The 12,500-nt window shown below is 51.4% G+C and overlaps 1 protein-coding gene across 7 annotated transcripts in view; it reads left to right on the top strand.

Annotated features, from left to right (window-relative positions):
• The window catches only part of tmc6b (transmembrane channel-like 6b), a 55,913-nt gene that overhangs the window by 23,388 nt on the left and 20,025 nt on the right, over window positions 1-12,500 (top strand). For all 7 annotated transcript variants that reach the window (XM_038986319.1, XM_038986317.1, XM_038986316.1 and 4 more), the window contains exons 5-9: window positions 3,926-4,096; window positions 5,352-5,460; window positions 8,646-8,727; window positions 9,864-9,923; window positions 10,235-10,432. In XM_038986319.1, coding sequence (XP_038842247.1) covers window positions 3,926-4,096; window positions 5,352-5,460; window positions 8,646-8,727; window positions 9,864-9,923; window positions 10,235-10,432 — 620 coding nt within the window. The remainder of the gene's footprint in view (window positions 1-3,925; window positions 4,097-5,351; window positions 5,461-8,645; window positions 8,728-9,863; window positions 9,924-10,234; window positions 10,433-12,500) is intronic.

Raw genomic sequence — 12,500 nt, 5'->3', positions numbered from 1 at the left:
ATCATGTATCTACACACCTCCCCTCGCCCCCCTATTAACGTCCTGTCCTCTCTCTGGGTCGTAGTGGAGGTGCTATCATCTCTCAGTACTAGACCCTGTTAACTTTTACCGCCTCTCAACCCCGGATCCGGGATCACCCCCCACCCCCCCACACTGATTAGCATCGCTAGCATAGCGTCACAATTAAATAGTAGCATCTAAATATCATTAAATCACAAGTCCAAGACACCAAATGAAAGATACAGATCTTGTGAATAAAGCCACCATTTCAGATTTTTAAAATGTTTTACAGGGAAGACAAAATATGTAAATCTATTAGCTAACCACGTTAGCAAAAGACACCACTTTTCTAACTCCATCAGTTTCTTACTCCATCAGGTGCTATCACCAATTCGGCCAAATAAAGATATTGATAGCCACTAACCAAGAAAAAACCTCATCAGATGACAGTCTGATAACATATTTATTGTATAGGATAGGTTTTGTTAGAAAAATGTGCATATTTCAGGTATAAATCATAGTTTACAATTGCACCCACCATCACAACTCGACTAGAATAAATACAGAGAGCAACGTGTATTACCTAATTACTAATCATAAAACATTTCTTAAAAATACACAGCGTACAGTAATTGAAAGACACAGATCCTGTGAAGACAATATTTCAGATTTTCTAAGTGTTTTACAGCGAAAACACAATAAATCGTTATATTAGCATACCACATATGCAAACGTTACCCGAGCATTGATTCAAGCCAAAGAGAGCGATATCGTTATCATCGCCAAAATATATTAATTTTTTCACTAACCTTCTCAGAATTCTTCCGATGACACTCCTGTAACATCATATTACAACATACATATAGAGTTTGTTCGAAAATGTGCATATTTAGCCACAAAAAAACGTGGTTATACAATGACAATACTAGCAAAACTGGCCTGAAAATGTCGGGCGCCATCTTTCACAGTGTTCTTGTCTCATGAATAACTATTCATAAACTTGACTAAAAAAATATAAGTTGGACAGCTATCGAAAGACAAATTAGTTCTTAATGCAATTAATGAATTACATTTCTAAAATTATCCTTACTGTGCAATACAGGGTTCGCCAAGCGAAGCTATACCAAAAAAAATGGCGGAATATGCGTTTAACATTTTTCGACAGAACAACGATTTATCATCTTAAATATTTCTTACTATGAGGTGATCTTCCATCAGAATCTTGGGCAATGTATCCTTTCTTGGGTCTAATCTTCTTTTGGTCGAAAGATGTCCTCTTGTCCGTCGAAATGCCCACTAACGTTCGACCGGGACCCCGAAACGTGCCCGGCGCTTCAAAGTGCATCACAAAGCAATGCCTCAAAATCGCACTAAACGGATATAAATTGCTATAAAACGGTTTAAATTAACTACCTTATGATGTTTTTAACACCTATAACGAGTAAAAACATGACCGGCGATATATTACTGGCTAAACAACAGCTTGGAAAGAGAGCAGGTCCGACGTCCATCGTGCGTCAGGCGCAGGGAGCAAAAGAACGGTACATCCGGTCTTTGGCCTTTTATACAGGCCCTGATTGCGCAATCGACTCCATTCAAATTGTCACCACTTACTGACATCTAGAGGAAGGCGTGGGCAGTGTTTGTATCCTCATAGGATTTACAGGGACTTTAAAACTGGCCTGGGACCAGAGGCCAAGATTTCTGAAATCTCACTCCCTGTCAGGAAAAGTGCTGTAGAATGAGTTCTGTTTCACTCAGAGACATAATTCAAACGGCTATAGAAACTAGAGAGTGTTTTCTATCCAATAATAACAATAATATGCATATTGTACGAGCAAGAATTGAGTACTAGGCAGTTTAATCTGTAGAGCAAATTATGCTAATGCGAAACAGCACCCCCTATAGTGGCAAGAAGTTAACTTCCTCTCCTCTCTCTGGGTCGTAGTGGAGGTGCTATCATCTCTCAGTACTATAACAGGACCCTGTTAACTTCCTGTCCTCTCTCTGGGTCGTAGTGGAGGTGCTATCATCTCTCAGTACTATAACAGGACCCTGTTAACTTCCTGTCCTCTCTCTGGGTCGTAGTGGAGGTGCTATCATCTCTCAGTACTAGACCCTGTTAACTTCCTGTCCTCTCTCTGGGTCGTAGTGGAGGTGCTATCATCTCTCAGTACTATAACAGGACCCTGTTAACTTCCTCTCCTCTCTCTGGGTCGTAGTGGAGGTGCTATCATCTCTCAGTACTATAACAGGACCCTGTTAACTTCCTCTCCTCTCTCTGGGTCGTAGTGGAGGTGCTATCATCTCTCAGTACTATAACAGGACCCTGTTAACTTCCTCTCCTCTCTCTGGGTTGTAGTGGAGGTGCTATCATCTCTCAGTACTATAACAGGACCCTGTTAACTTCCTGTCCTCTCTCTGGGTCGTAGTGGAGGTGCTATCATCTCTCAGTACTATAACAGGACCCTGTTAACCTTTTATGGCTGCCATCCCGCTACCGGGATGATAACAACAGCGAGTGAAAGTGCAGGGCGCCAAATTCAAAAAGCAGAAATCTCATAATTAAAATTCCTCAAACAGATTTGTCTTATATCATGTTAAAGGTAATCTTGTTGTTAATCCCACCAAAGTGTCCGATTTCAAATAGGCTTTTCAGCGAAAGCACTACAAAAGATTGTTAGGTCACCACAAAACCACAATAAGCACAGCCATTTTTCCAGGGAAAGATAGCTTTCACAAAAACCAGAAATAGAGAAAATTAATCACTAACCTTTGATTATCTTCATCAGATGACACTCATAGGACTTACACAATACATGCATTTTTTGTTTGATTAAGTTCATATTTATATTTAAAAAATCAGAGTTTACATTGGCGTGTTAGATTCACTAGTTGCAAAAACATCAAGTGATTTTGCATAGCCACATCGTTTCAACAGAAATACTCATCATAAATGTAGATGATAATACAAGTTATACACATGGAATTATAGATATACCTCTCCTTAATGCAACCGCTGTGTCAGATTTCAAAAAAACTTTACGGAAAAATAAACCATGCAATAATCTGAGACGGAGCTCAGAACAATAGCCAAATTAGCCGCCATGTTGGGGTCAACAGAAACCAGAAAATACATGATAAATGTTCCCTTACCTTTGATGAACTTCATCAGAATGCAGTCCTAGGAATCCCAGGTCCACAATAAATGCTTGATTTGTTCGATAATGTCCGTTATTTATGTCCAATTAGCTACTTTGGAATTGTTTACCAAACTCCCTAACCAAAGTCACAAAGCGTGTCCACTATAACGTGACGAAATGTCCAAAAGTTCCGTTACAGTCAGTAGAAACATGTCAAACGATGTATTGAATCAATCTTTAGAATGTTGTTAACATACATCTTGAATAACGTTCCAACCGGAGAATTACATCGACTTCAGTTGACCGATGGAACGGAGCTCCCTCTCACGTGAACGCGCCTCTTCAATGCGTGATCACCTCGTGGCAGTGGTGACTAATTCCTGTCTCCTTCGGCCCCCCTTCACATTAGAGTCATCAGACAAAGTTCTATTGACTGTTGACATCTAGTGGAAGCCCTAGGAAGTGAAAACTCATCAATATCTCGCTGTAATTTCAATGAGAGCTTGGTTGAAAATCTGGCACCCCCAGAAAAAATCCAAACAGGAAGTGGAACTTCTCAGGTTTTTGCCTGCCATATGAGTTCTGTTATACTCACAGACATAATTCAAACAGTTTTAGAAACTTCAGAGTGTTTTCTATCCAATACTACTAATAATATGCATATATTAGCAACTATGAAATAGGAGCAGGCCGTTTACTCTGGGCGCCTCTGTGCACCTTTCATCCAAGCTACTCAATACTGACCCTGCAGCCATAAGAAGTTAACTTCCTCTCCTCTCTAGGTCGTAGTCGAGGTGCTATTATCTCTCAGTACTATAACAAGACCATGAAGTTGAGAAGACGCAGACAGAGCAGGCCTTCCATAAAAGACTTTTCCCGCTCCGCACGGCCCAGTATCCGTGGTTACGGCATGGAGTCAGACTGCATGGAGACCGAGGGCGTGGATGAGGAGGGTGAGGTCACTCACTTAAACGTTACACACGCACTGAAATACCAACATTTTTGTTGTTGTAATGATGTCATAACCTACGCATAACTAATGTGTGTGTCTGTCCGTCTCTTTGTGTGTGTGTCTGTCCGTCTCTCTGTGTGTGTGTCTGTCCGTCTCTCTGTGTGTGTGTCTGTCCGTCTCTCTCTGTGTGTGTGTCTGTCCGTCTCTCTGTGTGTGTCTGTCCGTCTCTCTGTGTGTGTGTCTGTCCGTCTCTCTGTGTGTGTGTGTGTCTGTCCGTCTCTCTCTGTGTATGTGTCTGTCCGTCTCTCTCTGTGTGTGTGTCTGTCCGTCTCTCTGTGTGTGTGTGTCTGTCCGTCTCTCTGTGTGTGTGTGTCTGTCCGTCTCTCTGTGTGTGTGTGTCTGTCCGTCTCTCTGTGTGTGTGTGTCTGTCCGTCTCTCTGTGTGTGTGTCTGTCCGTCTCTCTGTGTGTGTCTGTCCGTCTCTCCGTGTGTGTGTGTCTGTCCGTCTCTCTCTGTGTGTGTCTGTCCGTCTCTCTCTGTGTGTGTCTGTCCGTCTCTGTGTGTGTCTGTCCGTCTCTGTGTGTGTCTGTCCGTCTCTCTGTGTGTGTGTGTCTGTCCGTCTGTCTGTGTGTGTGTGTCTGTCCGTCTCTCTGTGTGTGTGTGTGTCTGTCCGTCTCTCTGTGTGTGTCTGTGTGTCTGTCCGTCTCTCTGTGTGTGTGTGTGTGTCTGTCCGTCTCTCTGTGTGTGTCTGTCCGTCTCTCTGTGTGTGTGTCTGTCCGTCTCTTTGTGTGTGTGTGTCTGTCCGTCTCTCTGTGTGTGTGTGTGTGTCTGTCCGTCTCTCTGTGTGTGTGTCTGTCCGTCTCTCTCTGTGTGTGTGTCTGTCCGTCTCTCTGTGTGTGTGTCTGTCCGTCTCTCTGTGTGTGTGTGTCTGTCCGTCTCTCTGTGTGTGTGTCTGTCCGTCTCTCTGTGTGTGTGTCTGTCCGTCTCTCTGTGTGTGTGTGTCTGTCCGTCTCTCTGTGTGTGTGTGTCTGTCCGTCTCTCTGTGTGTGTGTCTGTCCGTCTCTCTGTGTGTGTGTCTGTCCGTCTCTCTGTGTGTGTGTGTCTGTCCGTCTCTCTCTGTGTGTGTGTCTGTCCGTCTCTCTCTGTGTGTGTGTCTGTCCGTCTCTCTCTGTGTGTGTGTCTGTCCGTCTCTCTGTGGGTGTGTCTGTCCGTCTCTCTGTGTGTGTCTGTCCGTCTCTCTGTGTGTGTGCGCTGCAGGGCGTAAGCGTGACCAACTGGTCAACAACCTTCAGAACCTCTCTCTGAGTGACCGGGTCAGGATGCTGCGAGCCATGCCTCTCTCTGTGGCAGAGAAGAGTGAACTCAGGTATCTATACTCCTCTACCATCCCTCTATCCTGCTGTCCATCTCTCTCTCTTTCTCCATCCCTCTATCCTGCTGTCCATCTGTCTCTTTCTCCATCCCTCTATCCTGCTGTCCATCTCTCTCTCTTTCTCGATCCCTCTATCCTGCTGTCCATCTCTCTCTCTTTCTCCATCCCTCTATCCTGCTGTCCATCTCTGTCTCTTTCTCCATCCCTCTATCCTGCTGTCCATCTCTCTCTCTTTCTCCATCCCTCTATTCTGCTGTCCATCTCTCTCTCTTTCTCCATCCCTCTATCCTGCTGTCCATCTCTCTCTCTTTCTCCATCCCTCTATCCTGCTGTCCATCTCTGTCTCTTTCTCCAACCCTCTATCCTGCTGTCCATCTCTCTCTCTTTCTCCATCCCTCTATCCTGCTGTCCATCTCTCTCTCTTTCTCCATCCCTCTATCCTGCTGTCCATCTCTCTCTCTTTCTCCATCCCTCTATCCAGCTGTCCATCTCTCTCTCTTTCTCCATCCCTCTATCCTGCTGTCCATCTCTCTCTCTTTCTCCATCCCTCTATCCTGCTGTCCATCTCTCTCTCTTTCTCCATCCCTCTATCCTGCTGTCCATCTGTCTCTTTCTCCATCCCTCTATCCTGCTGTCCATCTCTCTCTCTTTCTCCATCCCTCTATCCTGCTGTCCATCTCTCTCTGTGGCAGAGAAGAGTGAACTCAGGTATCTATACTCCTCTACCATCCCTCTATCCTGCTGTCCATCTCTCTCTCTTTCTCCATCCCTCTATCCTGCTGTCCATCTCTCTCTCTTTCTCCATCCCTCTATCCTGCTGACCATCTCTCTCTCTTTCTCCATCCCTCTATCATGCTGTCCATATCTCTCTCTTTCTCCATCCCTCTATCCAGCTGTCCATCTCTCTCTCTTTCTCCATCCCTCTATCCAGCTGTCCATCTCTCTCTCTTTCTCCATCCCTCTATCCTGCTGTCCATCTCTCTCTCTTTCTCCATCCCTCTATCCTGCTGACCATCTCTGTCTCTTTCTCCATCCCTCTATCCTGCTGTCCATCTCTCTCTGTCTATTTCTCCTATCTCTCTATCCTCTCTCTCTCTCTCTCTCTCCTATCAATTCAATTCAATGGCTTTATTGGCATGGGAAACATATGTTAGCATTGCCAAAGCAAGGGAAGTAGATAATAATATACAAAAGTTAAATCAACAAAAATGAACAGTAAACATTACACTCGCAGAAGTATCTCTTTCTCTCTCTCCTCCCTGCAGCTCTATCAGTAGGTCTCTCCCACCATCCCTCTCTCTCTCCTCCCTGCAGCTCTATCAGTAGGTCTCTCCCACCATCCCTCTCTCTCTCCTCCCTGCAGCTCTATCAGTAGGTCTCTCCCACCATCCCTCTCTCTCTCCTCCCTGCAGCTCTATCAGTAGGTCTCTCCCACCATCCCTCTCTCTCTCCTCCCTGCAGCTCTATCAGTAGGTCTCTCCCACCATCCCTCTCTCTCTCCTCCCTGCAGCTCTATCAGTAGGTCTCTCCCACCATCCCTCTCTCTCTCCTCCCTGCAGCTCTATCAGTAGGTCTCTCCCACCATCCCTCTCTCTCTCCTCCCTGCAGCTCTATCAGTAGGTCTCTCCCACCATCCCTCTCTCTCTCCTCCCTGCAGCTCTATCAGTAGGTCTCTCCCACCATCCCTCTCTCTCTCCTCCCTGCAGCTCTATCAGTAGGTCTCTCCCACCATCCCTCTCTCTCTCCTCCCTGCAGCTCTATCAGTAGGTCTCTCCCACCATCCCTCTCTCTCTCCTCCCTGCAGCTCTATCAGTAGGTCTCTCCCACCATCCCTCTCTCTCTCCTCCCTGCAGCTCTATCAGTAGGTCTCTCCCACCATCCCTCTCTCTCTCCTCCCTGCAGCTCTATCAGTAGGTCTCTCCCACCATCCCTCTCTCTCTCCTCCCTGCAGCTCTATCAGTAGGTCTCTCCCACCATCCCTCTCTCTCTCCTCCCTGCAGCTCTATCAGTAGGTCTCTCCCACCATCCCTCTCTCTCTCCTCCCTGCAGCTCTATCAGTAGGTCTCTCCCACCATCCCTCTCTCTCTCCTCCCTGCAGCTCTATCAGTAGGTCTCTCCCACCATCCCTCTCTCTCTCTCCTCCCTGCAGCTCTATCAGTAGGTCTCTCCCACCATCCCTCTCTCTCTCTCCTCCCTGCAGCTCTATCAGTAGGTCTCTCCCACCATCCCTCTCTCTCTCTCCTCCCTGCAGCTCTATCAGTAGGTCTCTCCCACCATCCCTCTCTCTCTCTCCTCCCTGCAGCTCTATCAGTAGGTCTCTCCCACCATCCCTCTCTCTCTCTCCTCCCTGCAGCTCTATCAGTAGGTCTCTCCCACCATCCCTCTCTCTCTCTCCTCCCTGCAGCTCTATCAGTAGGTCTCTCCCACCATCCCTCTCTCTCTCTCCTCCCTGCAGCTCTATCAGTAGGTCTCTCCCACCATCCCTCTCTCTCTCTCCTCCCTGCAGCTCTATCAGTAGGTCTCTCCCACCATCCCTCTCTCTCTCTCCTCCCTGCAGCTCTATCAGTAGGTCTCTCCCACCATCCCTCTCTCTCTCTCCTCCCTGCAGCTCTATCAGTAGGTCTCTCCCACCATCCCTCTCTCTCTCTCCTCCCTGCAGCTCTATCAGTAGGTCTCTCCCACCATCCCTCTCTCTCTCTCCTCCCTGCAGCTCTATCAGTAGGTCTCTCCCACCATCCCTCTCTCTCTCTCCTCCCTGCAGCTCTATCAGTAGGTCTCTCCCACCATCCCTCTCTCTCTCCTCCCTGCAGCTCTATCAGTAGGTCTCTCCCACCATCCCTCTCTCTCTCCTCCCTGCAGCTCTATCAGTAGGTCTCTTCCACAAGTGAGTGACAGAGGAATAGAGTATCATCGTGTAACCACCATCCGTCTCTCTCCCCTCCTCCCTTTCTCCCCCATCCCTCTCTCCCCCCATCCCTCTCTCCCCCCCCCATCCCTCTCTCTCCCCTCCTCCCTCTCTCTCCCCTCCTCCCTCTCTCCCCCATCCCTTTCTTCCCCCATCCCTCCCTCTCTCCTCCTCCCTCTCTCCCCCATCCATTTCTCTCCCCCATCCCTCTCTCTCCTCCTTCCTCTCTCCCCTCATCCCTTTCTCCTCTCCTCCCATCCCTCTCTCTCTCCAGGAGGTTGGCTGGCAGGAAGGGTCAACGCTCCAATCACAGTCAGATCCCGTGCTGCAGCCAGCTCAAGTATCACATCATCATCGTACGTCACACAGTCAGATCTCCTGCTCCAATATTACATTGGTCCAGTTCCTGATACATTTCAGGCGTCCACCACGTCATGCACTCTGCAGCCGGCCATCAGATTGCTGGATCATGTGATGTGGTTGCTATCTGACATGTTGAACACCTATCCAGGCCTCAGCTGATCTGTCTAGACAACAATCATGGGGTTTGTCCTAGTTTCTGTGGAAGTCAGGGGTTTACAGCTGTGGTCTCCCAGCAGTCGTCACAGTCAGACAGTCAGACAGTCAGACAGTCAGACAGACAGACAGACAGACACAGATACAGACACAGATACAGACACAGACAGACACAGATACAGACACAGACAGACAGACAGACAGACAGACAGACAGACAGACAGACAGACAGACAGACAGACAGACAGACAGACAGACAGACAGACAGACAGACAGACAGACAGACGTATGTGATGTTGGTGGTGTTTACTGTAGCTGTGTATCACTATCTACTGATGGTGTTCTAGTCCTGTTGTCCAGGACTTAATGGTCCTGTGAGGGTGAATCATACGGTCCATTCTCTTAGACTAGACCCTGCTCATTATGGGTGAATCATACGGTCCATTCTCTTAGACTAGACCCTGCTCATTATGGGTGAATCATACGGTCCATTCTCTTAGACTAGACCCTGCTCATTATGGGTGAATCATACGGTCCATTCTCTTAGACTAGACCCTGCTCATTATGGGTGAATCCTACGGTCCATTCTCTTAGACTAGACCCTGCTCATTATGGGTGAATCATACGGTCCATTCTCTTAGACTAGACCCTGCTCATTATGGGTGAATCCTACGGTCCATTCTCTTAGACTAGACCCTGCTCATTATGGGTGAATCATACGGTCCATTCTCTTAGACTAGACCCTGCTCATTATGGGTGAATCCTACGGTCCATTCTCTTAGACTAGACCCTGCTCATTATGGAGGGACGTCAAAGCAGAGTTTCTCAGATGGCGCAGTTGTGGAGGCAACTAAGTTATTATGAGACATTTTTAGTTAATGAGGAAACAGAATGTGTGTGTCCTATAATTCTAATTCTCTTTTTAATGTGGACACAAACATTACTGTAGTTGACACTGACCCTCTCTTCCCCTCAGGCTCTGAGACAGAGCTGGTACAGCTGTCTCTCCTTCCTCCACTCCCTACAGCTGTGGCAGGTAAGTCTGTCTCTGTCTCTCCTTCCTCCACTCTCTACAGCTGTGGCAGGTAAGTCTGTCTCTGTCTCTCCTTCCTCCATTCCCTACAGCTGTGGCAGGTAAGGTTGTCTCTCCTTCCTCCACTCCCTACAGCTGTGGCAGGTAAGGTTGTCTCTCCTTCCTCCACTCCCTACAGCTGTGGCAGGTAAGTCTGTCTCTGTCTCTCCTTCCTCCACTCCCTACAGCTGTGGCAGGTAAGGTTGTCTCTGTCTCTCTCTCTCTCACATTGTACCTCTCTGTTCTTTCTCACCATCTCTGTTCCTCTTCCCCAGGTGGCGCTGAAGAGGGTGAGCGGTCGTTTCGGCACCGGCGTCCTCTCTTACTTCCTGTTCGTCAAGACCCTCCTCTTCTTCAACATCTTCCTGTTCCTGGTCACGGGTTTGTTCCTGGCCCTGCCCCAGGCAGTACACCCCCCCACGTTAACCCAGGGACACGAAGCCTTCTCTGGGCTGGAGCTGCTCACTGGAGGGGTAAGAACCAGACATTCACCCCGAACCAAACACACGGTCCCATACCCCCAAGCTGCACCAGGCAGCACACCCCTCCAAACTGCACCAGGCAGCACACCCCTCCAAACTGCACCAGGCAGCCCCCCCTCCAAACTGCACCAGGCAGCCCCCCCTCCAAACTGCACCAGGCAGCCCCCCCTCCAAACTGCACCAGGCAGCCCCCCCCTCCAAACTGCACCAGGCAGCCCCCCCCTCCAAACTGCACCAGGCAGCCCCCCCCTCCAAACTGCACCAGGCAGCCCCCCCCTCCAAACTGCACCAGGCAGCCCCCCCCTCCAAACTGCACCAGGCAGCCCCCCCCCCCAAACTGCACCAGGCAGCCCCCCCCCCAAACTGCACCAAGCAGCCCCCCCCTCCAAACTGCACCAGGCAGCCCCCCCCTCCAAACTGCACCAGGCAGCCCCCCCCTCCAAACTGCACCAGGCAGCCCCCCCCTCCAAGCTGCACCAGGCAGCCCCCCCCTCCAAACTGCACCAGGCAGCACGCCCCTCCAAACTGCACCAGGCAGCCCCCCCCTCCAAACTGCACCAGGCAGCCCCCCCCCTCCAAACTGCACCAGGCAGCCCCCCCCTCCAAACTGCACCAGGCAGCCCCCCCCTCCAAACTGCACCAGGCAGCCCCCCCCTCCAAACTGCACCAGGCAGCCCCCCCCTCCAAACTGCACCAGGCAGCCCCCCCCCTCCAAACTGCACCAGGCAGCCCCCCCTCCAAACTGCACCAGGCAGCCCCCCCCTCCAAACTGCACCAGGCAGCCCCCCCCCTCCAAACTGCACCAGGCAGCCCCCCCCCCCTCCAAACTGCACCAGGCAGCCCCCCCCCCCCCTCCAAACTGCACCAGGCAGCCCCCCCCCCCCCTCCAAACTGCACCAGGCAGCCCCCCCCTCCAAACTGCACCAGGCAGCCCCCCCCTCCAAGCTGCACCAGGCAGCCCCCCCCTCCAAACTGCACCAGGCAGCACGCCCCTCCAAACTGCACCAGGCAGCCCCCCCCTCCAAACTGCACCAGGCAGCCCCCCCCTCCAAACTGCACCAGGCAGCCCCCCCCTCCAAACTGCACCAGGCAGCCCCCCCCCTCCAAACTGCACCAGGCAGCCCCCCCCTCCAAACTGCACCAGGCAGCCCCCCCCCCTCCAAACTGCACCAGGCAGCCCCCCCCCTCCAAACTGCACCAGGCAGCCCCCCCCCCCCAAACTGCACCAGGCAGCCCCCCCCCCCCCCCAAACTGCACCAGGCAGCACGCCCCCCTCCAAACTGCACCAGGCAGCCCCCCCCTCCAAACTGCACCAGGCAGCCCCCCCCCTCCAAACTGCACCAGGCAGCCCCCCCCCCTCCAAACTGCACCAGGCAGCACGCCCCTCCAAACTGCACCAGGCAGCCTCCCCCTCCAAACTGCACCAGGCAGCCCCCCCCTCCAAACTGCACCAGGCAGCCCCCCCCCTCCAAACTGCACCAGGCAGCACGCCCCTCCAAACTGCACCAGGCAGCCCCCCCCTCCAAACTGCACCAGGCAGCCCCCCCCTCCAAACTGCACCAGGCAGCCCCCCCCTCCAAACTGCACCAGGCAGCCCCCCCCCCCCCCCCCCAAACTGCACCAGGCAGCACGCCCCTCCAAACTGCACCAGGCAGCCCCCCCCCCCCCCAAACTGCACCAGGCAGCACGCCCCTCCAAACTGCACCAGGCAGCCCACCCCTCCAAACTGCACCAGGCAGCCCCCCCCCCTCCAAACTGCACCAGGCAGCCCCCCCCCTCCAAACTGCACCAGGCAGCCCCCCCATCCAAACTGCACCAGGCAGCCCCCCCTCCAAACTGCACCAGGCAGCCCCCCCCTCCAAACTGCACCAGGCAGCCCCCCCCTCCAAACTGCACCAGGCAGCCCCCCCCTCCAAACTGCACCAGGCAGCCCCCCCCTCCAAACTGCACCAGGCAGCACACCCCTCCAAACTGCACCAGGCAGCACACCCCTCCAAACTGCACCAGGCAGCACACCCCTCCAAACTGCACCAGGCAGCACACCCCTTCAAACTGCACC

Source organism: Salvelinus namaycush, unplaced genomic scaffold, assembly GCF_016432855.1.
Source record: "Salvelinus namaycush isolate Seneca unplaced genomic scaffold, SaNama_1.0 Scaffold454, whole genome shotgun sequence".
Lineage (NCBI taxonomy): Eukaryota > Metazoa > Chordata > Actinopteri > Salmoniformes > Salmonidae > Salvelinus > Salvelinus namaycush.
Note: the sequence above shows the minus strand (reverse complement) of the source record. Positions and strands in the feature narration are given on the sequence as shown.